This window comes from Oryza sativa, chromosome 11 (assembly GCF_034140825.1).
Source record: "Oryza sativa Japonica Group chromosome 11, ASM3414082v1".
Classification (NCBI taxonomy): Eukaryota; Viridiplantae; Streptophyta; class Magnoliopsida; order Poales; family Poaceae; genus Oryza; species Oryza sativa.
The window spans coordinates 30,057,536-30,085,101 of NC_089045.1; the positions used below are offsets into that span (position 1 = coordinate 30,057,536).

A 27,566-nucleotide genomic window follows, 5' to 3' on the forward strand; every position below is an offset into this window, starting at 1 on the left:
ACAGACTCCAAGACACACTGTGTGTATGACAGGTGGGACCATATATTAATATATAGTAAGCAACTATTGTATGAATTGGCTATTAGATTGGCTATAGATGAATTGGAGCTAGTAGTGGGCTGTACTATTAGACTTGCTCTTAATTGGACATGCAGGCTGCTAATATGGCCAGATGTAATACATTTTAGTTATTACGCACCCTGGGTCTAGTATAGTATGTATATGTATATATATAGACATATAAAAGTAAATTCAGTAAAACCTAAAAGTAATTTACATATATTATAGAAGTAACTTATAACAAAAAAAAAGTAACTTTAATTAATGCCTTTTTTCATTGAACAAATTAGCACATATATATGCTAATTTGTTCAATGAAAAAAGGCATTAATTAAAGTTACTTTTTTTTTGTTATAAGTTACTTCTATAATATATGTAAATTACTTTTAGGTTTTACTGAATTTACTTTTATATGTCTAATAAGTAACTTAGTGAAATCTAAAAGTAATTTAGACATATCGTAAAAGTAATTTGTGATTTTTATCAAAATATAATCATGTGAGATCTTGTTGTAAAGATTTAATTATTACGAACACAACGGTGTAATCCGATTGTAAATCGGATGAGTAATTTAAGAAAAAAATTATTTGAAGCATAGATGATAGGAATATTTCCCCTACTTGCTCAATGGATTAATACTAGCACGTGGTGTCTCTGGTTAAGACTAATTGGAGAGGCCTCTCCAATTAGATTTACCGATGGGCTTTTATTGGTTAGAGACTACATTCTTATAACACCTAAAACAACAAAGGTTCTAACCATTAATATAAACAATATTCCTATTTCTTCGTCCTATTATAGTAAAATTTCATTTTATCAAAGCTATGAGTAGATTTGTATGTTAATTAAGCCGATATGTTACGGCGCTTCTCCATGCTACGGCGGCGGGTGGGCAGCGGGCGGGGTGCCCGAGCAAGTGCGGCGAGGTGGACATCCCCTTCCCCTTCGGCGTCGGCGTCGGCTGCGCCTGGCCGGGCTTCGACGTCGACTGCAACCATAGTTTAGCCCTCCCAGACCGGAGTACGGGATTAATAATTAGTCACCCCATCAACATCAACAGCATGCAGTAGTAGTATATAAAGAGATGCATGGCAAATGTTTTCTTAAGGTAGCTTTTACAATGTATATATAACCACTACTACAGAAAACGTCATCGATGTCAGTTGAAAAACCATCACAGGTGCCGGTTTTTCCAACTGGCACCATGGAAACGACACTTTGATCTCAGGTCAAAGGTGCCAGTTCAAGAACCGGCATCTTTGAGGCGCACACGAGCAAAAAAAATAGCTTGAAGGATTGAGCCGATTCCAAATAATACCCAAATCCCAAAATGATGCCTCAAATCCATCAACACATGAACTATAATAAATAATCCCCAGAAAAACAACACATCTAGATCAAATCCAAAACGATCAAACATGAATAAACATCAACAATAAGGAATCACAAGAGGGAGGGGGAAGACGCGGATCCGCTAACAACCGACACCGTCGCACCTCTAGCTGGCGGCCCCATCGTCGGATCCGCGCTGTCGAGGGGCAAACGCCGCCAAACCGTTGGATCCGGCACTGCCGATGAGTGGGCTACTGCTCGCCGCCAGATCTAGCGCTGTCGAGGGGAGCCGCCACGCTACCGGGCTTGGGCCGCTGAGAGCGAGAAGATAAGGCCGGCGAGAGAGAAGGTGTGGCTAAAAATATCTCTCCTTCCCCCATCCGACTCGGCTTGGTTTTTTTATAACAATTTTTTTAAGAAAAAAGGGCACCCATAATATATTAAAGGAACTATGAAGTCGCAATATCCTATAGCAAAATTTATCTTCTAATTTTGAATGTGAATGTCTTTGTGAGTGTGGATGTGGATATCAGCTAGTAAATGTGTGAATGCATTTTTTATCAGTTGGTGCAGTGATGTACATTTTGATTTCTTTTTCTATTACACATTATTCGGTTGCCATTTAACAGAAAAATCTTTCATAAAGCTACCCATTTAAACCGATTAAACGTCCACCCGTACTTAATACTCCATCCATCCCATTTTAAGTGTAACCATGAGTTTCCGTGTCCAATTTTGATCATCTGTCTTATTTGAATTTTTTTAGATTAATATGTTTACTGTAGTTAGATGATAAAATATGAATAGTACCGTGTGACATGTTTTTTAATTTTTTTGAAAAAAATTTCAAATAAGACGAATGTTTAAAGTTAGACATGAAAACTCATGACTGCACTTAAAATGCGACGGAGGGAGTACCTAAATTTTGGTTTCGCCACTGTTAGGAGTGATGTCCACTCAACTACTCACTCCATCCCTAAATATAAGAGATTTTGATTGGATGTGAAACATCCTAGTACAACGAATCTGGATAGTTAGGATGTATCACATCTAACCAAAATTTTTTATATTTAGGGACGGAGGGAGGACATGTCATCAAGTGTGTCGTTGCCCATCTGTTTTGTGTGCCCTCCCAGCTAAGGGAATGTACACGTCAACTAGTCAAGTCTAGATAGACACAGGATGGCCACTGTTTGTTTCGTTGCTTGAATTGATAGCGAGTGCTTTGCTAGCTTTTGGAAACTACGTAGCAATCACTACAGTAGATTTGGTCTTTTATGATGAATTTCATGTGACGAACAGAAAATCCGTCATTGATCTATAACGAGTTTTCAAAAAGTCATCCTAAAGTACGTTCACTCTCAGCCTTGTAATAACGAGTTAAAAGTCTTGGTCATAAAAATTAGTGGTGGCCGGCAACAAACGGAGCCATCACAAACACAGCAAAATCCATCATTATGAAGTTCGGATGAAGTATTCTGTCATGAATTTGGTAGGCAGGATTCTCATGGACCCACACAGCTACCTGCAGGTCTCATTGTAAGTATGAGATTGAATGGAAAAATTCATTATAGAATAGGCCTACAGTTTATAAACTAGTTGGGCTAGTACACGTGATGATGCATTTTCGTCATAGGCCGTGTTTAGTTGTTTGGTTAAATTTTTTTAACGTATACGGACACACATTTCAAGTATTAAATATAGACAAATAACAAAATAAATTACAGATTCTATCTGTAAACCGCGAGATGAATCTATTAAGCCTAAGTAATTCGTCATTAGCAAATGTTTATTGTAGTACCATATTGTCAAATCATGGTGTAATTAGGCACAAAAGATTCGTCTTGCAATTTACATGTGACTGTGTAATTGGTTTTTTTCGTCCACATTTAATGCTCTATGCATGTGTCTAAATATTTAATGTGACGGAATTTTTTAAAGTTTGAAGGGAACTAAACACGGCCATAGAAATAGGCAACAATAGTATAGATCCCAAATTTAAGTATGCGAAAACAATTTAAAGGAGGCATTTTGTCAGGTGTTTAGTTTGACTGTGTTTGTTTGTTCGGTTTTAGTTCGGTTGTGTGTGTTTGTCCAGCATTTGTTTATCCACATCAGTGTGCGTATGTATATCCTGATATCGGATAATTAAATCCACCAATTTATTATTTTTATTATATTATTATTTCAATTTTTAATTAATTCATATTGTGTTCTATTTGGACTTTTTAATTTGAATTTCATATATTTTGAATTGTAGCTCTACTTAGACTCCTTTCTTTTTCTCCAACTAATGTTAAAATTTCTAGTCTGTGGAAGTAAACATATATTTTTGCTTCATTTAAAAAGTGCTTCCTGTGTTTGTGTATATACTGTAGATCCTCCCAACTTATGATTTGTCGACTACAGATAATTCTAGTTCTCTTCTTTCGTGTGTATCTTTTAACCCGATCGATTTGCACTACGCATATCTACATCAATGTGAGCGCTTAACTTCAGTGTGAAACCTTGCTTCCTAGGTGTGTACATCTTCAGTTCTTCTTTTCCCTTACGACGCGGATATGCCTGGCTTTGTACGTCCCATTATATAGGATCCACAAGTCCATATCTATACTGTCAGTACATCACAAAGTGTGAACATCCAGGTATGGACAAACTTAATTAATAATTCTTCCTTATCATGGCAATGCTCTTTCTCACATATGGCCATCCGTTTCGATTAATCGTGCCCTTCCAAAGAAGCCAATGTTACAAGAGTCAAGTCAATATCCGTATGTATACATGTCACATAAGTAAGAATGGACTATAATTTAGTTTTTACTCGTTGATGTTACAGAGTCTTTATATTTTCAGCCATTTGCAAATTCACCCAGCAATCCTCGACTCGACCGTATAATACCTCAACAACGTTGGCTTGTTTTGATCTTGCCCTTCTAAACAAGCCAACGTTATAAGAGTCAAGTCAATGTCCGTATGTACGTGTCCACATTAGTAAAAATGGACTAATTTAGCTTTTACTCGTAGATGTTACCGTGTCTTTATATTTTTAGCTATATGCAAATTCACCCAACAATACTCAACTATGTATGCATCAACAACATTGGCTTGTTTCGATCTTTCCCTTAGAAACAAGCCAATGTTACAAGAGTCAAGTCAATTAATGTCCGTATGTACACGTGTCACATTAGTAAGAACGGACTAATTTAGTTTTTACTTGTTGACGTTACAAAGTCTTTATATTTTCAACTATATGCAAATTCACCCAGCAGTCCTCAACCATATAATACCTCAACAATGTTGGCTTGCTTCGATCGTGCACTTCGAAACAAGCCAACATTACAAGAGTCAAGTCAATGTTCATATGTACATGTGTCACATTAGTAAGAACAGACTAATTTGGCTTTTACTCCTTGACGTTACAGACTCTTTATATTTTCAGCTATATGCAAATTCAACCAGCAATCCTCAACTGTGTAATACCTTAAGAATGTCTAGTCAATTTACAAGTTCAGTTCTGAATTCTTTTAATTTATGTACAAAACTGTCAGAATTTTTACCAATTTTCTATTATAACTAGGAAGACAACCTGCACAAATGCGCAGCCATGTATGTTAAGGTTAGTTTGGGAGACTTATACTATCAACTGGATTATTTGTTTCCATGCTTCAAATTAATATTTGTGTAAAATACTTTCTTAATCGGTACTTGTTTAAGTAACTTTTTCCAAGCTATTTGTTAGATGTATTCTATGCGTATAATTCATTTTATAAGCAGTTATGTATGATCCACTTCATCATCCGAAATAAAGGTAGACTTACTTTGTTCCGAAAATAGGTAAATGTAAATTAAAAGTAAGATGTTTTTCCCTTTTTCATAGAATGTTTTGGGGATCTATCTTTTTTTTAAGAAATCTCAAAACACTATCATTGCTAATATTTATGTTTTATTTGCAGCATCAAGTTATTTCTCCCTAATTCTTTCATATTATTGTAATTTGAAATATACTCACGTGTAAATTAAAAAAGAATAAGAGATATGCATATCTAGACCCTACTTCCTACGATACGTGCGACCCATATTATTTTTTAAGAAAAAACATAGTTAACATCAAGTTTAATATGACTTTTCAACCAATTATATATTGTTATATAAGTGACCTATATACATGCAAGATGTGGAGAAACTCATTTGCCGCTGTATATGATAGAGGGAAAACCATTAGCATCTATAAGCACTTAAAAATGATGCAATGGTTATAGTTACAGGTGTTCTAATTTTTGTGGAAAGGAAAACTAAATTTTTCTGAGACTATAAGATCTTTTTGGAATTGGTTCACTTTGCTTCCTATTGGTATTTTCTATTTTATTTTATATAAGTTAATATATTCAAATTTTGTGCTGGAAGCAAACAAATTAAGCAACAAATTTATGAATTCACCACGTATTTCCTCCGTCTAAAAAAAATCAATCTAATATTTCCAAGCTAGTACAATAAATCAGGAGAAATTTATCCAGATTCCTTATACTAGGAAATATTACATTCAATACTAGAATTATTTTCTGTTGGACAGAGAAAGTATATATCAGCTACAGTTAGAGCCCACATGTCTAAAATAAAATATGCCCATTATTAATCGTCTTAATTGGATGATTTTCCGCTAATAGGCCGATAAGTCGACGGATTAGCCGGCTGTTTAATGCGTTCGCCGGATAAAAAACCGACCCCGAACTACATCTTGTGTGCTGTTCTCGTTATGCATGCACTACTACAAATATCGTTTTTGCATGTGGCCAAAAGTAATCATATGCGCGTGCGGACGGGTGCCCCGCATGCACCAAGTTGTCTGCAAAATGGGATGCGGGTAGAGCAACTGCACGTGAAAATTAGATTTTCACGTGCGGGCGCTTAAGCCGTCCGCACACGAAAATAGAACATCGCAAAAAAATAAAAATCCAGAATTCAAAACCGTAGTCTCAGAACCCCTAATCCAGAAGCCACTGCCGGCCATCATCGTTGCACCACCCGCCATCGCCATCGCCATCGTTGCCCCTCCCACCGCTACCACCGTCATCCCCGCGGTCGTCAGCAACGGATCCTCTTGCTTGAGCCCAGTGGCGGTGCATCCGGCCATCATCAATGCCGCCGATGTTGCTCCCGCCGCCGCCACTGTCATTGTTGTTGTCCGTCCTACTATCGTCGCCGCGGTTGTCGGCAACGGATCCGCACGCTTGAGTCTGGCGGTTGTAGACCCGGCCCTCTTGATGCCATCGACGTTGCTCCCGCCACCGTCGTTGCCCGGAAACTGTTGCTGCCCTCGCTGATGCTGCCATCGTCCGAGACTATTGTTGCCCTCGTCGGCGCCGCCGATGCCGCTCTGGCTGTCGCCTGAGATCGCCATCGCCGTCGCCAGGATTGGGTAGGTGTGGGAGGTGAGGAGTTGGGTAAATGGGGAGAGGGAGTTTGAGGCGATGAGAGGAGTAGGTAGAGGGGGAGAGGGAGTGGGAGGATTGAGCAGGTAGTGGGGAGAAAAAAATGGAGTTGGGAGAAAAGAGGGAGAGATGCCAGTGTGGGAGAAAGATGCTCGCACATAGCTAATTTCGCATGTGGTTGGTCACTTAACAGGCCCATGAACCGATCACAGGGAAGCGATTTTTGCAGAGTACAGTAGTTATAGCCTTCTTGCAATCTAAAGGGGGGTTTGGTCAGAAAAATTAATTATGTAGTAGTGATGCATACTTTTTATGTTTTTTTTTATCCAAGGAGTAAAATAATAGACTATCGATTTAAGTAGAGATTGTTGTTTCAGAATTTATAGGTTTTTTCTCTAATTTATTATAACGTCACATGACGATTTAGAAGTGTTTGTATGCCTACCACATGGCAGCTTGGAAACATTTGCAGGAAGTTTAATGTACTTTTACTATATAATATATATACAAAACATAATTATTTAATTTCATTAAAATATTTTTTGAGACTAATCAATACGTCATGTTCTAGTGTGTTTGTACAAAACATTTTTAAAAATTATTGATAGACAAAGTTTTAATTGTTTGACTCTAACCTTATCGAAAAAATAATAATTATGAACCAGAGAGAGTAGCAATTTGGCTATGTTATTTCCATGTGCCCCGAAACACATATTACTTCTACACAACAATTATACACAACAATTATAGACTGAGTTAATTATAACGACACTTATATGCATATATAACATTTTGGGGGAGAACATATATCAACATTTATTTCATGTTACTCCAATCCGAATTCGTACGGTACCGTACGTACGTAGGATCAAAATATGAGGTAGGCATATATCTATCCATCTATACCTACCTATCTACTATCTATCTATCTATATAGCACACACATTTTAATTGGACACTTTCTACGAGTTTTCATATTAACTGGAGAAATCTAACCATTGATCAAATCAAATTTACTATCTGGCTGTACGTACAAATCTAATGTGGTGGGCTAATTTGCCTTCTAATTTTGTGGGCTCTTTCAGCCCATCTATTTTTTTTCTCTACAACATATATCAGCAGTAATCGAGAGAGATACAGATCTTCTGCAGCTTACCTTTTCTTTTACCAATGACATGGTTCAAGATGTTGACAATGCGAAGGAAGCGTCCAAAGTCAAGGTCAGGATAATCAGACTTTGGGATGGCATAAATCCCAACAGACGTGATACTTATTAATAAAAGGTCGGTATAAATATTCCTCTTGCAAATAATGTTGGTATTTATGGGTATCCCCAGAGAGCACTCACATTTACTATAAACGTTAACTAAAAGATCTGTAGTTTATTAGGTCAATCGTATTACCATGACCATTGATCAATCAAAGAATTTGTGTTAAAACCAAGATTAATTGTGCACTTCTGGGATGCTAAAGATCTTACCACAGTTGATTAGGTGGTTCGCATTCCTATGATATTCGATCTATATATATGAATTCGTGTAAATTAAAATATGTCACAAAAAGTAACATGGGCTCTTTAGTTTTATTTTTACAAAATTAATAATTCTGAAATCAGACATCATAGTGATCACAGAGTTTCACCTTTCTTGACTCCCAATTTAGAAATTTGTTAATTTAATTACATTTTTTAAATTCATAATTAGTAAGTTGAAACTTATGTGAACTCCAAACCATACAACTAAAATATATTATTTACTATTTTCATAATTATTAAATCATAAAAGTTACAATTGGGACTTCAATCATGAACAATCTATAACCGTGGCTCTAGACCGAGTACAATTTCATATTTTATTTACAAATTTTGAAATTATTGAATCATAAGTTTCTTTACAATTGAAAGTATAAAGCATGTATAATTATGTACTTTTAAAGATTCCAACTTGAAAATGTATAACTTTCAAGAAAATTTGATGACCAACATATTCATCACAGGATTACATTTTTAATATTTATGTTGTTAATAACTATAGCCCATGCAACGCACGGGTTAGCGACCAGTATTATTAAGGATGTGACTAGGTAGTGCACGGTAGTGCTTTAGTCCTAACCGCAGACCACTCCATCTCATATATGAATCCCCTTTAGTCTGTGGTGCATATCTTTTTTTAACCAATTTAATTACTTATATCTTTTAAATCACATATTATTTTTAAGATCTATTTACATTATTGTACTCTACATAAAATATGTGACAAAACAAGATCCATGTTGAATATATTCAAACACTTTATTAATTCAAAAGTAATTTATTTAAATTATAGATGTAGCTTAGCTATGCAGTAGAAGCAATTCTCTGTAGCATTAGAAGTAATTATATTATGACTGAGTTGAAATAAGAAACTTTGTAGAGTAAATTCACAAGCAAAGTGTAGAGAAGATTTTTAAGTAAATACATTTATGAAATTAAATTCAATAAAGGCTGAAAGTAATTACATAGATCTAAAAGTAACTTAGCACAAAACGGAAGTAAGTTGTTACAACATTAGAAGTAAATTCATTGTAGAGAGAAAAATATGGTTTATCTAAAATTTAAATTCAAATTTCACAAATTATAGAATTGACTAAAAACAATAATAAAAATAATCAACTTATAGCATTATTATGAATGTATAAGAAGTTAATCAAACCTAAAAGTAATATATATATATATATATATATATGTGATAAAAGTAACTTACGTATTTAATAAAAGTAATTTATAAACATAAATATTTTTCTATCGTAATATAATCATGTAAGATATTGTGGTAAAGTTTTAATTGCAACAAACACAATTATGTAATCGGATTGAAATCGAATAAGTAATTTGAGAGAAAATTTTATAAGAAGATTAAAAAAGATGTGCATGCCAAATAGCAAAAAAAAGAAGACCTGCATGTGTATTGTACTTCTCTCACATATGAGTGCCTCTAGTTAAGTCTAAACCAAGATGCTTCTCAAATTAGATTTTGCGTATTAATAATTAGTCACCCCATCAACATCAACAGCAGTAGAAGTATATAAAGAGATGCATGGCAAATGCAAATCTCGCACATTCTAGCAACACCATAGCTAGCGGCCATGGCACGTGCAGTGATGCTGTCACTGGTGGAGAAACCCTTTGTAGTCCCGGTTCGTAACCCCCCTTTAGTCCCGGTTTCCAAACCGGGAGTACCAATCCGGGACTAAAGATCGCTATCTTTAGTCCCGGGTGAAATAACCGGGAGTAAAGATCGATCTTTAGTCCCGGTTGGTAACACCAACCGGGACTAAAGATGGCTCAGCCACGTGGCCGGCTGAGCCATCTTTAGTCCCGGTTGGTGTTACCAACCGGGACTAAAGATCGAGCTGACCATTTTTTTTTTGCATGGCCCTGTTGCTGCATGGTTTATATATATATATATAGTTTATATATATATATATATATAAACCATGCATATATATGTTTCAATACATATATATGCATACATATATATATATGTATATATATATATATATTATATTATATTATATGTATATACATGCATAATATATATGTATTTATACACATATATATGTTATGCAAATTAATGCATATGTATATAGATATATATATATGACCAAAATATATTTACATTATAGAAAATGTGTACACATGCATATAGAAACATATGTAGTCATGTATTAATTACAATCCATTATATGTCCTAGCTAGCTAGCTATCATTTCGACGTAGTAGTACTCGCTGCTAGCTCAGAAGCTAAGGACCGGTGAATTGTGTTTCCGTCGTAGTAGAATTCACCCTTGGGATTAAGGATTTCTTCGTTGATGAATCCCATGAGTTGTTCTTGAACCGCCGTGATAAATTCCTTGTGTGTGGTCAGGTTATCCCTCATGCGAATAAACTATATGAATGTATGAAATTGATTAGTAATTAAACAAGAAATCGCTACGTAATGAAATTTTGAATTTATTTGTACGTACATCGAGCTCTCTTGTGGTGATGATTTGGTTTGCAAGGCAGTGGCAATACTCGCACACGTAATAGCCGCACAAGTTATTTCCCTGCTTTTGCTTTGCGCACTACAAATAAATGACAAACAACGAGAGATCTAATTAATATACACTTGTATGTATTTGAATCGGAGAAATATAAATATAGAGCATGTGTACTCACAGGAAATTTGAACTTCCGCCTAAGTCTTTCTCTCCATTTGCCGCGGACCAAATGACGGAACCGATACCAAGCCCTACATGGAGTTTAAAGCTATGATTCGTAGTAGCAATTAACATAACAAGATTTTCTTAATTAACAAAGGAACTTATGACGGTACCTGTCTATAAGTTCGAAAACCTTGTCAAACGTAGACTCTTTTTTATCCATTGAGTCATATACGTTGACGGTGCAGGCCTCCAGGTCGATGAGTAAAAGCACCCAGTGGAATCTGCAATGTGCGTGGGATGCATTACATATGAAACACTTAGCAAGTTCGTACGGGAATGAAATTTGGTATGTAGGAAGACAGTAAAATTAAACTAACTCTGTGTTGTATGGCAACAGTATGAACGTCTTGTAATGCTGCGCCTTCAGGAGATGGACGAGATTGTCCTCTGTTTCTTGTGGATATTGGTCGAGCATTGCGACGTTTACTCTCCGAGGGTCGATGAATCCAGTATCGAAAACCCTCCGCCGTCGGGCCCTTTGAATCTCCATTCTACAACGATAAAAGGGAGTATATTATTTTCTATAGTCTACTTATATACAAGGACCTAATTAATTAAAGGAGACGTATAGTAAGAAATCTAACCGAACGATATACTTACAAAATCCAGCAACTCATAATAGAGACGTCGAGGGCGTCCAGCTGGTATAGTTCGTAGATTCCCTTGAAATTGATCCAGAGAATGTCATCTCCTTGCAAGAAGTCCGTGTCCCTGATCCTCGCTCCGATCATCTCTCTACCGGCGGCGCTCATCTCCATGTACAGCTGATGGAACTTGTACATTTGTGTGGGTAGGGACTGCAGCAGCTCAGGCTTGACAAGCGGTTTACCGAGTTCGTACATGTATTTCACTTCCGCCTTTTCGATTGGTGCGACTCCTAGCAATTGATCCGTAGTTAGACCGGTGTCAGTAATAAATTGTTCTATCGTCATTTCTTTACCGGTAACCAACGGCTCGATCTCCTGTTTTGGTTGCTCTCCAAGCTGAGGGACTGGTTTGGACTTTCCAGAAGATGCTTTCTTCAGCGTTCGCTCATAGTCCGATAGCTTGATGGCCTCCTTGACAGATGCAGACATACCCCTGAAGAAGTTCCTGACACTGGGGTCTATAGGAATCTTCTTTTCTGGACTTCGAGGCTTGAATTGTCTCTTGACTTCTGATGCAACGTAAGCGTCAAGCTCCTCTTGCGTGCAATCGTACCCCGGGTCCTTGTTCTTGGCGGCGTCAACTTTCGCCTTCTTCGTTGCCCTTGTGTGGGCAGGCGGTGCAGCTGGGGGGGCCCTTGACTTTGAAGGTGCCGGAAGAGGAGCTTGCGGGGGAGTAGGTGTAGGAGCACGAGGAGGAGTCGGTGCAGGATCCTGAGGAGGAGTCGATGCTGGAGCCTGAGGTGGAGACGGTGCTGGCGGAGCATGAGGAGGAGACGGTGCAGGATCATGAGGAGGAGATGGCGGAGCCGGAGGAGATGGTGCACGAGACGCCGCTTGTCGCCCAGGGAGGATGATGTACCGCCTGCGCCATAGAATAATGGCATGGCTTGTGTCTCGTAGATGCGTCTCACCGTCTCCTCCAGGGTAATCCAGCTCGAGGTCCTCGTACGCGCCTTCGACCAACTCAACTTCGACCTTCGAGTATCCTGCTGGAATCGGCCTGCAGTGGTAAGTACCTGAAGGGTCCGTTGGGATGGCCATGCCCGACGCCACCTTCATGTTGTGAGAGATTATTTATTAGTAATCAACATATATAAGCAGGAACTAGCGGAATGGCTAAATCTTACCTTTATTGATAAGTTCTTGAAAGGAATATGCAGCTCACATGGTGTCCGCTGAGTGATGTCATCAACGGGACAGGTCGATTCGTCCTGTGTTTGCATGGCGTCCATGCTCTGCGATCCTACCTGCCCCGTTGAGGCGCAGCTGCTACGGTTTCCTGACGGGCTCACCATTGCAGGAGGAATGGTCGGCTGGGGATCATGGGACCGATGTGCGGCCATGCGTTCATCAACCTTCCTTGCCACCTCCTCTTGCATGTTGAGTTCGTAGCTCGATACCCGGAACTCTAGGTCTGCAATCTTCGCCTCGGTATCTCTCTTGCTCCTCATCCGACTCCTGTACGTGTGGATGTCCTCCTTGAAACCAATCTTCCAAGGAATCACCCCTTTCCCTCGTGTTCGTCCTGGATGCTCTGGAGTCTGCAGGGCGAGTGTCAGCTCGTCCCTATCTCTGTCGGGTCGGAACGTGCCCTGAGAGGAGGCTTCCACTGCATCTGTTAGTCGTTGCGCAGCCTCTCGTATCTGAACGCCGAATACCAGTGAGCCATCAGCTGGGTTGAGCGTTCCACCGTGAGCATAGTACCAGAACTTCGATCGTTCCGGCCAATTGGCTGTTGCCGGTTCGATACCCCTCTCAATCAAGCTAGCCTCCATCTCCTCCCACTTCGGCATCGCGACGCTATAGCCTCCTGACCCCAAGTGGTGATGGTACTTCTTCTTGGCGGCATTTTCTTTGTTTCTTTCCATCATCGCCTGCCCTTGTTCACCTGTCTTATATGCAACGAACTCGTCCCAGTGATCCCTTAGCTTTGGGAATGTGTCGAAGTTCGGTGTCTGCCCCTTCAGTATATACTTCTTGTACAGATCTCCCTTGAAGCTCTGAAACTGTTCTGCCATTTTCTTCAGAGTCCACCTTTTCACTTTGTCCTCTGTACCCGCAGGAAGGGTGAATGTCTCGAGCATTGTGGTCCACAGCATCTCTTTCTCCGAATCTGGGACAAAGCTCTCATGATCTCCTCGTGCCCTTGTTCTTCGCCAGTACACCGTACTGACAGGCACGTTATCCCGCACAACCCAACCGCTGTGACGTACATAGTTCTTGGCGGCTTCGGCCGGGGCACTAGGACGTCCATCTTCTTCCACTTCCGTTATGATGTGCCGACCCTCAAGCTTCTTCGCTGCACCTCGTTGCCCGCGTGCCCTCTTCTGTCCAACGGAGGGTTGACTACCACTAGCCTCCTCCTCCTGGTTCCCCTCCACATCCCTTTCCACGTGCCCCTGCTGGTTCCCCTCCGCATCCCTCTCCACGTTCCCTTCCTCGTTCAAGTACTGGTTTGGATCCTCGTTCCCCTCTTCTTCATTCCAGTACTGGCTGCTTTCCTCCGCGATTGTATCGTACAATATCTGTTCCTCATCGCGGTCAGCCATCTGTTGATACAAGAAACATCTGCTAAGTCACGAGACATTTATGTTTTAACAATCTAAGTCATGTATGCTAAGTGTAAATGTCGTACATTAGAACCCTACACAAACTTACGTGCTAAGTCTAATTACAAATCGTGATATAAGCTAAGTCTAGGTGACGTATATTATACAACCCTAGCTAGTAAATAATTATATACTAAGTCTAATTACAAATAAAGTAATCTTATATATATATTCAAATAATATTACATGCTAAGACTAAAAGAGTCATGTATGCTAAGTGTTTCGTGCGTATATGCTAAGTCTAATTAAGACAACAATAGTCAATTGCTACTTGTCGCACCATTTCCGTAGTAAATAATTATATACTAAGTCTAATCTCAAATAAAGTAATCTTATATTAAAACTCAAATAAAATTACATGCTAAGACTAAAATAGTCATGTCTGCTAAGTGTTTCGTGCGTATATGCTAAGTGTAATTAAGACTACAATAGTCAATTGCTACTTGTCGCACCACTTCCGTAGTCAATAATTATATACTAAGTCTAATTACAAATAAAGTAATCTTATATATATATTCAAATAATATTACATGCTAAGACTAAAAGAGTCATGTATGCTAAGTGTTTCGTGCGTATATGCTAAGTCTAATTAAGACTACAATAGTCAATTGCTACTTGTCGCACAACTTCCGTAGTCAATAATTACATACTAAGTCTAATTACAAATAAAGTAATCTTATATTAAAACTCAAATAATATTAGAACACTACACAATCTTATATGATAAGTCTAATTACAGGTCTAATAATCTTAATTAATTGCATTACAAATATAACAATCATTTATATTATTACGTCACTTGCCTGCTCCAATTCCTTCTAGGGCTAGCTCTTCCACTCAGGCTTGACGGACGACTCCGACAACACGTCTTTTCTGCAAGATACAAAAAGATGCATATAGTCAAATGCGAAGTAACATATACATATATATATATATACATATATATATATATACATATATATATATACATATATATATATATTGCATTTCACGTTAACGTTCGTCCTCGTTCGTTCGCTCGTTCACGTTCCCTAGCTCGTTCACGTTCGTTCCCTCGTTCTCACTTGTCTTCGTTCGATCGTTCTCGTTATCGCTCTCGTTCGTTCGATCGTTCTCGTTCTCGTTCACGTTCTCGCGGCAACATACATTGACGTGTTCGTTCTCGCTCTCGTTCGTTCGATCGTTCTCGTTCTCGTTCACGTTCTCACGGCAACGTACGTTGACGTGTTCGTTCTCGCTTCTCGTTCGTTCGATCGTTCTCGTTCTCGTTCGTTAATGGCGGTGTGGCGGCATCGGGGCGGCGGTTGGCGCCGTGGCGACGGCGGCGGCGTGGCGACGGCGTGGCGACGGCGGCGGCGTGGCGACGGCGTGGCGACGGCGGCGTGGCGACGGCGGCGGCGTGGTGACGGCGTGGCGACGGTGGCGTGGCGACGGCGGCGGCGGCGGCGTGGCGTTGCGGGGCCGTGGCGGCATCGGGGCGGCGGTTGGCGCCGTGGCGACGGCGGCGGCGTGGCGACGGCGGCGGCGTGGCGACGGCGTGGCGACGGCGGCGTGGCGACGGCGGCGGCGTGGTGACGGCGTGGCGACGGTGCCGTGGCGACGGCGGCGGCGGCGGCGTGGCGTTGCGGGGCCGTGGCGGCGGCGGCGTGGCGTGGCGGCGGCGACGGAGAGAGACGGAGAGAGATCGAGCTGAGATCGGAGAGATCGAGAGATAAAGGGAGATCTGGCGGCGGCGGCTCTCACCCCAGAGATGCGGCGGCAGCGGAGGAGGCGGAGGCGGCGGCGAGGACGACGAGCTCGAGACGACGGCGAGATACGGCGGCGTCGGCGCGGGGATTTGCCCTAGGCAGTGGCGGCGAAGGAGAGAGGCCGAGAGAGATCGATCGGCCGAAAACGTCTAAGTGTTGGTGAAGAAGACGAGGGCGCACCGGGAATATATATACCCCCGGATCTTTACTCCCGGTTGTTCTCAACAACCGGGAGTAAAGATATCTTTAGTCCCGGTTGTTGAGAACAACCGGGAGTAAAGAAAAGATATTTACTCCCGGTTGTTGAGAACAACCGGGACTAAAGATATCTTTAGTCCCGGTTGTTCTCAACAACCGGGAGTAAATATCTTTTCCCGCTATTTCGAAATTCTTTTTAAACCCGGTTAGGGTTAAGAACCGGGACTAAAGATTATAGCACTGCATATGATTTTCGCTTACATATGTGTTTATAAAATAGAAGTTAATGCATTAACATTATTTAAAGTACTAAAGATTAATGACAATTACTTCGAAAAATTAAGTGGATAAATCGTAATAAGCAAATATATGACTTATAATTAATAAAAATTCCAATATATATATATATATATACTTAGCATATATATGAATGATATTATTATATTGGTAAAAACTCTAATTAAGATATGTATGTACATACTGCATGATTTAAAATTAATAAAAATTGTAATCATCATATATACTTAGCGTAGGAATTATATTAAATTAAATGCTAAAAACTCTAATTAACATATGTAAATGCCACATGCATGATTTAAACCTTTTAAAAATTCGAATAGTCATATATAAGTAGCATATGAAAGATAGTAAATTAAATTGTGAAAAACTCTAATATATGAATGATAGTTTTAAAAATATATTAAATTTAATACTTTTAAAAATTCTCCAGTCAATTATAATTAGCATATGAATGATAGTAAATTAAATGTTAAAAACTCTAATTAACATATAAAATTGCCACATGATTTAAAATTGCCGTACTGACTAGCATATACATGATTTGAACTTGTTGAAACCTCTAATAATCGTGCGTAATTAACATATGCCATACATCAATTGATTTATATGGATAATCAATACATCCAAAATAGTTTACATCGTGTACACAATAATTACGGCATTACATCGGCGGTGACGGTTGACCGCACGTACTTTCTCCTCACTATTGTTCCCTCCTTGTGATCGCTGCGTGAGTAAGGGGTGTCTTCATTTGATAGGAGGATGCTAGGGTCAATCGTCACCGTGAAAGGGGGTTGCCCATCCAACTGATCGTAATCCTCGTCAGTCTTGTCCTCAACTCCGACGATTTTTCTTTTGCCTGGGAGAACCACTTGACGCTTAGGCTCATCAGGCCCTCTGCCCTTCTTTCCTTTGCTAGACATGTCCTTCACGAAAAAGACTTGCGTTACATCATTGGCAAGGACAAAAGGTTCGTCCGAGTATCCAACCTTGTTAAGGTCAACAGTTGTCATCCCACTGTCATCAATCATTACGCCTCCACCAGTCAACCTAACCCATTGGCACCGGAACAGAGGAACCTTGAGAGGACCATAGTCAAGTTCCCATATGTCCTCGATGGCACCGTAATACGTGGCAGTTGTTCCATCGTGTCCCATGGCATCGACACGAACAACGCTGTTTTGGTTCGTGCTCTTCATGTCTTGGGCTCTCGTGTAGAATGTGTACCCATTGATCTCATATCCCTGGAATGTCGCGATCGACCCAGACGGTCCCCTCGCCAGGAAGGCAAGTTGTTGGTTGATCGACTCGTTACCCATGAGATGTTGTCGTAGCCACGCGGGGAAAGTATCAATGTGATGCCGTGTAATCCATACATCGGACTTACCGATGTTCCTGGCGCGAACTAGAGCCAAGTGCTCCTCGATGTAAGGAGCTACCAATGAAGAGTGTTGCAGAACAGTGAAATGGGCTTTACGGAATAAATTGTTGTCTACCGTCATAATTGCTTTCCTTCCGAGAGTTCCCTTTCCCCGTAGTCTCCCTTCATGGCGTGATTCCGGTACCCCGATTGGGCGAAGGTCTTCGATAAATTCTACGCAAAATTCGATGACCTCCTCTGTTCCATAACCCTTGGCGATGCTTGCCTCTGGACGAGCACGGTTACGAACATACTTCTTCAGAACGTCCATGTACCTCTCGAAAGGAAACATGTTGTGTAGGTACATAGGCCCGAGAATACGGATCTCTTTCACAAGGTGACAAAGCAGATGTGTCATTATATTGAAAAATGAAGGTGGAAATATCAACTCAAAACTGACGAGACATTGCACCACTTCATTCTGAAGGGCATCTAATCTATCCGGATCGATGACCTTCTGCGAAATTGCGTTCATGAATGCACATAGCTTTGTTATTGTTGCCCGGACATTGTCTGGAAGGATACCCCTTATTACAACTGGTAGCAGTTGTGTCATCAACACGTGACAGTCATGAGACTTTAGGTTTGTGAACTTCTTCTCCTTCGTGCTTATTATTCGCTTGATATTCGTGGAGTATCCAGACGGTACCTTTATGCTCTCCAAGCATTCAAACATACTTTCCTTCTCTGCCTTGCTAAGAGTGTAGCTGGCTGGACTCAAGTAATGGCTTCCTTTCTCCTTTGGTTCCGGGTGAAGGTCGCCGCGTTGTTCCATATGCTTCAGATCATTACGTGCTTCCAGTGTATCTTTCGACTTTCCGTATACACCTAGGAAGCCAAGAAGGTTTACGCAAAGGTTCTTAGTGAGGTGCATCACGTCGATTGCGTGGCGTACGTCCAAGAATTCCCAATATGGTAACTCCCAAAATATAGAGTTCTTTTTCCACATCGCCGCGTGACCATCTTCGCTCTCTATATGCTGGCTTCCAGGCCCCTTTCCGAACACTACTTTAAGATCTTTAACCATAGCAAACACTGTTTTCCCGCTGCGATGTTTAGGCTTCGTACGGTGGTCGGCCTTATGTTCGAAGTGCTTGCCTTTCTTCCGTACCGGGTGGTTTGCTGCAAGGAATCGACGATGACCCATGTATACAACCTTCCTACAGTGCTTAAGATACGTACTTTCTGTTTCATCCATACAGTGAGTGCAAGCCTTGTACCCCTTGTTGGACTGTCCGGATAGGTTGCTAAGTGCAGGCCAATCGTTGATGGTTACGAACAGCAGCGCTCGTAGGTTAAACTCCTCCTGTTTGTCCTCGTCCCACACGGGGACACCTTCCTTCTTCCACAACTGTTTAAGATCCTCGACCAGTGGTCTTAGGTACACGTCGATGTCGTTACCAGGTTGCTTGGGGCCTTGAATAATAATCGGCATCATTATGTACTTCCTCTTCATGCATAGCCAGGGGGGGAGGTTGTAGATACACATCGTAACGGGCCAAGTGCTATGGCCGCTGCTCATCTCTCCAAAAGGATTCATGCCATCCGTACTCAAACCAAACCGTATGTTTCGTGCGTCCTTTCCAAATTCTTTAAATTTTCTGTCGATGTTTCGCCACTGCGAACCATCGGCGGGGTGTCTCAGCATCCCGTCCTGTTGACGCTCTTCAGCGTGCCATCGCAACATTCTAGCATTCCCCTTGTTCCTGAACAAACGCCTTAGCCGTGGTATTATAGGGAAATACCACATCACCTTAGCAGGAATTCTCTTCTTTGTTAGCTGCCCGTCAACTTCTCCTGGATCGTCCCGTCTAATCTTGTATCGTAGTGCTTTGCAAACAGGGCATGCTTCTAGGTTCTCGTACTCCTCACCGCGATATAGGATACAATCGTTCGGACATGCGTGAATCTTATGAACTTCCAGTCCTAACGGGCAGACTATCTTCTTAGCCTCGTACGTTGTCTCGGGCAATTTGTTTCCCCCCGGAAGAATGTTCTTGACGAGTTTCAATAAATCGCCAAATGCCTTGTCACTAACCCCATTTTTTGCCTTCCATTGCAACAACTCCAGAGTGGTATCCAACTTTTTGTGCCCCTGCTCGCAACCTGGGTACAACGAAGTTCTGTGGTCCTCCAACATCTTGTCCAATTTATGGGCCTCCTTTTCACTTTCGCAGTCCTCCCTGGCGTCCTGCAACATTTGACCAAGATCATCCGCAACGTCGTTACCATCAGCAGCTATTTCCTCCTCGCTCGTTTGATTTCCTTCAAATCCAACAAATTGAGCAAAGTCCGGAATATTGTCGTCTTCCACTTCATCTTCTTCCATTTCAACACCTTGCTCTCCGTGGGATGTCCAACAATTATAGCTTGGCATGAACCCCGACTCAAACAAGTGGAAATGAATAGTCCTGGATGCAGAATACTCCTTCTGATTCTTACACTTATTGCATGGACAACAAATAAAACCCCTTTTCCTGTTAGCTTCGGCCACTCTAAAAAATAGTGCACGCCGTCAATAAACTCTTTGGACCGCCGGTCAGCGTACATCCATTGCCGATCCATCTACATGAGTCAAAAAAACCGTACACAAATAATTATTCTTACAATAATGACAGTCATACAATAATTATAAGATATCTTTATTCATACAAAAATCATAAAATATTACACCAAATAATTCTTAAAAACTATTTGTTAAGTAATAAACTAATTTTAATGTGTTTTACTTCTTTTAATTTTCATTTTAGTTTGTTTTCTATTATTTAAGATTAACTTTCACTAGAGTTTTCCTTCTCAACTATTTTATAAAACCTTGTTTAGCAAATGAACTAAATTTCTATATATTCTTTCTTCCCCACACACATTTTCTCTCATCAACTTACAACTACATTTTGGAGACAAAAAAAGTGTGCAAAACATAGGTGCAAATTTAGTATGACAAAAAAAAACATTGGAGGATGAAGTTGCAAACCTTTTAGGCACCTCCGATTTGTATGTAATCACCAAAATAAATTCAATAGAAATTTTGGCATGACCTCCCCTCTTTTTTGAAGAAATTTTGAAGCTTGCTCGGGCAGCTGGAGGAGGAAGAAGACATATATATAGGGGTGGGACTTTAGTCCCGGTTGGTAGCACCAACCGGGGCTAAAGATCACCGGGATCTTTAGTCCCGGTTGGTATTACCAACCGGGACTAAAGTTACCATCTTTAGTCCCGGTTGGTGTTATCAACCGGGACTAAAGATACCGGGAGGGCCTGACAGACCCTGACAGCATTCGAACCGGGACTAAAGATCATCTTTAGTCCCGGTTGGTAACACAAACCGGGACTAAAGATCAAATATGCCCGTTACCCTTTTGAACCGGGACTAAAGAACATCTTTAGCCCCGGTTTTTATTGCATCCGGGACTACTGTGGAAATCGGCCGACCGACGAAAGATGGTTTCTCCACCAGTGTGTGGTATGACCTCCATGCTCTGGCTGCAGCCGTGGCGCCACTGCTACTAGTTTCCTCTGTGCTGGTGGGTACGTCGACGGCGGCGAACTGCGGCAGGAAGTGCGGCGACGTGCGCATCCCACGCAGCACCTCTAGCTACCACGTAGTACGTACAAGCAGCAAGAAACGAAACGTAATGCGCGTCGGAATACTAGCCATGCCACAACAACTAATAATAGTGCTGCTGCTGCTGTTCCATGCTGCTACGGCGGCGGCGGCGGGTGGGCAGCGGGCGGGGTGCTCGAGCAAGTGCGGCGACGTCGACATCCCCTTCCCCTTCGGCATCGGCGTCGACTGCGCCTGGCCGGGCTTCGAAGTCGACTGCAACCATAGCTTTACCCCACCCAGGCCGTACACGGGGGACGTAGAGATCATGGACATCTCGCTGGAGAAGGGGGAGATGCGCGTCTACAGTCTCGTGCTGCAAGACTACTGCAACAACTCGCCTAACACCACGGAATCCAGCGGTATTTACGCGAGTTTCAACGCCACCGGCACGCCGTTCCTGTTGGCGGAGGAGAGGAACGAGTTCACGGCCATCGGCTGCGGTGCGATTGGGTTGGGTTGCTATGGGGCAAGGACGACGGGAGCTACTTGACCGGCTGCATCACGTCGTGCGCGAGCTTGGAGACAGCCGCCAACGACGGTGACGGCTGCACGGGGCTGGGTTGCTGCCATGTGCCTTCCATCCCGCCCAACCTTAACGTCCTAAATTTGGAGTGGGCCGACCCGAGCTTGGTGCCCAACGTCGCGTGGGACCAAGGCGCCCCCTGTAGCTACGCCTTCGTGGCGGAGAAAGGCTGGTACGTTGCTTACGTGCATATATATATACTAGCAAAATGCCCGTGCTTCGCTACGGATAAATTATTTCTTAGACTAAGTATTAATTAGAAATTTTAATGATAATTAGAATGGATAAAACCACCATTACATATTGATATACTCATATTCTCATAATACTCAAGATGGGCGTGGATGGTCCGATGATCAAATGGTGGTGAGGACTGTGGTAGGATGTATCTCATAATTGGACTCATCTATTGATGGTGGACATTGGCAACGAAGAAAACCAGAACAGCAGAAATGCGACTGACAATATTGTTCTGATAGATAGAGAAAGAAACGACAACGGCAACCTCTGGTCTGATCTGGGTTGCTCATTTTTTTCCGGTCCAATCTGGTTTTTCTTCTAATAATACACATGGTTTTTGCTGAGTTTTTTTTTGGCCCGGTCTGATTTTTTAATAATACACCCGTATGTTGTAACGGGTGAAGGCTATTTTAATTATATTATTGTTATGCTAGAAAAATGCACATGCTTTGTTACGGGTAAAGGAACAGTTAAATGCTATAAAGTCTAGAGTTAACATATATATAGTAATGTTTCAAGATAGATAAATTATTTATTAGGTTAATGATAATCACGCAGAATAAAAACACGCTCTCTCTCTCTCTCAACCCTTATGTGATAAACTGTGATATCATTGTACTGGGTAATGGTGACTTGGTGAGGTGAATGAAATTTGGCCTTAACGATTTATCGAAGCACCTTCATAGTTATCACAAATGCATATTTGTGTTTGGATAATTAATCCGCTCTACACGTACAGAATGTGAATGATGTCCCTAACACATGGTCCCAATGATTGTAGCATTGGAGAAACGGACGTCCAAGCAACGCACCTTTACGTATAAGTAAATAATGAATTTTTTGGGAGTTCATTAATTATTATAAACTACATTTTTTATGACACTTTTATAATCTTTTTTCATAATTGATGATTGCTATAACATTGCATTGATTATAATCACAATGCAACAGTACAGTGCTATGTTCTAACCGACAAAACCTGAACAGTGCCAGCCATACCATGCCGTTCCTTTTTCTTTTTAGAAAACCTCTTAGCACATGATTAATTGAGTTTTATTATAACAAAAATTAAGAAAAATTATCTAGTATTTTATATCAACTTGTATATAGAAAGTTTTAAAAACACGCTAACAAAAATCGAGATAGAAGGAACGGAGCCATGGTGTGAAGTTTCACGCCATGCACATATTCAATTTTCATGTTTTAAAAAAATACCGGTTGGTTCACGTGTTTATACTAATTTTTTAATATAATATAATAATCTTTATTTTTCGAATTAAAAACCGGTGTACTATAAGATTTCAGAATCACTAAAAATCTGTTAAAGAAAGAGGTGCAGAACTTTTGATGTTTCAGCCATCGGATGTGCATGGTCCGTGCTAATGGTTGAGAGAAAAAAAAATTACGCGCAAATATGATTTCGGACTAGGGAGGGAAAGTAGACATATTCTAGGGCCTAGGTCAACATATATTATATTGATTTTTGTGAATATAATTTAATTATTTTTAATTTTCGAATTAAAAACTGATTCATTATAAGATAAGATTTCATAACCAATAAAAATCTGTTGAAAAAAGAGAAAAAAATAGAAGGCAAATATAATTTGACTTGGGGGAGGCAAAATAGACTTATTCTAAGAGAGCCCTATACACAGTGCAAGTAATAATAGGTGCAAAATTGAGAGGAAAGTGGGACTCGAACCCAGGTGGCCGAAGTGAAAACTTTCTCCTTTAACCAAGTGGGCAGACTACTACACATGTGAGGCAATTACATGAAATGTGTATATATCGTATCAGACGCGGTTTTGGAGTAGATAAGAAAAGCCCAATCCGGCTGTTAACCGGATTAAATCTGGATTTTAGCGAAGCGCATGGTAATGACGGACGAAAAATACCTCCGGAAACCTTACGTATTTTTTAATTAGGTATATATATATATATATATATATATATATATATATATATATATATATATATATATATATATATATATATATATATATATATATATAAAGCATATGTCATCAAATTCCGGCACATTAATTTGATCAATTTAATTAAAGAATGGCCTATCAAGATATATATGAATATCCTTCTGGGTCAAATTAATATCCACACAATATATACCGTGTACTGGATAGAGAAACTTTAAACCTGTTGTTGATATATATGCAATTCAGGTACAATTTTAGACGGGAAGATTTCGGTCATGCTGGCAGTAAGAGATTTGTGAACCGGGATGGCCACAAGAGAGTCCCCATGGTGCTTGACTGGGCCATCAGGGAAAACGGGTCATGCTCGGGGTCGGTAGCTCCTGCCTGCGTCAGCGACCACAGCCACTGCAACAATAGGAATAACGGAGAGGGGTATATCTGCAAGTGCTCCGAGGGATACGACGGCAATCCCTATCTCAAAGGCAATGGCGGATGCATAGGTTAGTTGTTAATTAATTATATACTGCAGATTACTGACTAGCTAACTGTATTCTTCTCTAAGTTGGCATGCATGAAGATATATCCTATCTAGTATGTGCACAAGTGGATAACTGATCTTTTTTCATGGTACCTAAAATCACAATTATCCATGTTAGGTTAAAGAACCGGTATTAAAGATACTCCAAGTCCCTCAAAACATTTTTAGTCCGGGTTGGTATAAACCAACCGTGACTAAACATTGATCTTTAGTCCCAATTGGTAACACCAACCTGGACTAAAGATTGAGGATCTTTAGTTCTGGTTGGTGTTACTATCTGGGACTAAAGATATCTATTCAAGTAAGATGTATGTAGTAGGTGGAAAGGTTATGCATATGGAGGCTAAGGTGAGAGATCTTAAGTTCGAATCTCACATCCCACTTATATTTCTCATTTGCTATGCAATTTTAGTACCGGTTCTCAAGTGGGACTAAAGATCTCCACTAAAGATAATACCAGGACTAAAGATCTCCCGATTTGCTCGACTCAGTTGTTATAACCGGGGGACTAAAGATCTCCTGATTTACTCATCTCGGTTGTTATAACGGGAGTAAAAATGGTTGTAAAGGTTGTTATAACCGGGAGTAAAAACCGTTTCTCCATCTTCCGATTTGCTCGCGCCGGTTGTTATAACCGGGAGTAAAAATGGTTGTAAACCGGAAGTAAAAACCGTTTCTCCCGCAATGGAGTAAAAATGGTTGTAAACCGGAAGTAAAAACAGTTTCTCCAGCTGCGGTGGTACGTGATTTGCTCGTCCCGGTTGCTATAACCACGAATAAAAATGGTTATAAATCGGGAGTAAAAACCGCTTCTCCAGTAGTGGTGTGGTACGTCGTCGATAGCTAGCGAGTATGGTATAGCTTAATGTTTGAAGTTGCTCGCGTACGTAAGCGCGACCGGATTGGTAGCTTAATTATTTGGATTGTTTATCACCACTATATATATGTGTGCAGATATTGACGAGTGCCATCTCAGGACAAAGTCTTCTATATACGGCCAACTCTATCCATGTTACAATGGTAGCAGATGCCAGAACACAGATGGCGGTTACAAGTGCATATGCCGATTTCCCCATAGAGGAGACGGTACTGGCAAGGGATGCAAGCCCATAATTCCCTTACGTATAGTCGCCACACTAGGTGAGCCGATCGACGCCGTTGATTCTTGATTAATTATTACTACTAGTACTACCTAGTAGCTAGTATACTTAATTGTGGCCGCCCATATGTACATGAATTTTGATTAATTGCTAATTTTACATATGGATTATTCAAGCAGTATCTATTTATGGGTCCAATAGATGAACCCACAGAATCCTTAATTAATTATATACATATATTGATCATGCAGCAACGGTATGCGCCATGGTTGCTCTTTTGGGCCTTGCGTGGTTCATTCGTTGTGAGCACAAGGCATGGGAGCAGAGGGGGTTCTTCGAAAGTAACGGTGGCCAACTACTGAAGGATATGGGCGTTACCACCTTCACGCAGGAGCAGCTTGACACGATAACAAACAAGAAGAGAACCAAGATCGGGAAGGGCACCTTCGGTGAGGTCTATAAGGGACTCCACGATGACCAGGAGGTCGCCGTCAAATACTCCACCGCGAAGAGCAGTATTAGACGAGGCAAATACGAGTTCGTGAAAGAGATGGCCTTTAGAAAATCCATTAGTTCCAATGGCGATGGTACGCTCGGCCAAAAAGCGTCCGTGAATGAGATCATTGTCCAGTCACAGATGCGGCACGACAACGTGGTCCGTCTCATCGGGTGCTGCATGGAGACGGAGGTCCCCATGCTGGTCTTCGAGTTCATCCCCAATGGGAGCCTCGAGACCGTGCTTCATGGACCTGACCTGTGGGCTCTCTCGCTGCCAGAACGCCTCGACATTGCCATCGGCTCCGCGGCTGCTCTTGCCTACATGCATTCTCTTGGTCTCCAAAGCATTATTCATGGAGATGTCAAGCCAGCCAACATCCTTCTTGGTAAGGATCTCGTGCCTAAGGTCTCTGACTTTGGGTCCTCCAAGTTAGGCCTTGCAACCAAGGAAGTATGTGCCGACAAGAACTACATCGATCCTGTGTGCATGAAAACTAACATTGTCACACAGAAAAGCGATGTTTACAGCTTTGGGATCGTACTCATAGAACTCATTACTCGGAAAAAGGCCAAGTATGACGGGAGAAACGTTCAGTCAGATTTTGTCAACTGTCACACGGACAACAATGCAAGGAGGGAGATGTATGACCAGGACATGCTGCATACTGATGCCCACAGCCTTCAGCCTGATCAGTGCATTGAATGCCTCGACACGATGGCGGCCATCGCAGTCCGGTGTCTCAAAGATGACGTGGATGAGAGGCCCACCATGGCAGAGGTGCTGGAGGAGCTTAAGCAATTGAGAGCAAGCAACGAACTGATGGTGTAGAAGATGAACCAAGCCTGGTCTCTTCAGACTCGGTTGGTAGTCCATCGATATATGGATTCGTCCTTCTCGCTATTGTTTTCTCCGTCGATCTTGCAGATGTGACGTTTGTTGCTTCCGCCGGGTTGTCCTGTTATGCTTGTAGAGCTGCAGCATTGTGCTATTGTCGTTTAGTTTCCTCTTGTAACAAGTATCGATAACGATCTTTTAGTTCTGGTATATCATGAATAAATCACAACGTAACTGAGAAACGCTCAGGGGATTTCCAGCTAGCTTCACAAGGTGGTGGGCTAGACCCCTTCTAATTATTTG

At 41.1% G+C, this 27,566-nt stretch overlaps 1 protein-coding gene, 1 long non-coding RNA gene and 1 pseudogene across 2 annotated transcripts; 1 reads left to right on the plus strand and 2 right to left on the minus strand.

Annotated features, from left to right (window-relative positions):
- Positions 1 to 10,477: 10,477 nt before the first annotated feature.
- On the minus strand, positions 10,478 to 11,200 carry LOC136353864 (uncharacterized). Its single transcript, XR_010737340.1, has 3 exons — positions 11,020 to 11,200; positions 10,827 to 10,925; positions 10,478 to 10,747 (listed from the first exon to the last, which is right to left on the minus strand). It is a non-coding gene; the product is annotated as an uncharacterized lncRNA (long non-coding RNA).
- Positions 11,201 to 11,370: 170 nt separating this feature from the next.
- On the minus strand, positions 11,371 to 14,039 carry LOC136353912 (uncharacterized). Its single transcript, XM_066305215.1, has 2 exons — positions 11,667 to 14,039; positions 11,371 to 11,557 (listed from the first exon to the last, which is right to left on the minus strand). The coding sequence occupies exons 1-2, from the start codon at positions 12,770 to 12,772 to the stop codon at positions 11,374 to 11,376; spliced, it is 1,290 nt and encodes a 429-aa protein (XP_066161312.1). The 5' UTR covers positions 12,773 to 14,039; the 3' UTR covers positions 11,371 to 11,373.
- Positions 14,040 to 15,226: 1,187 nt separating this feature from the next.
- On the plus strand, positions 15,227 to 27,473 carry LOC107277802 (wall-associated receptor kinase 1-like; annotated as a pseudogene).
- The last annotated feature ends 93 nt before the right edge of the window (positions 27,474 to 27,566 follow it).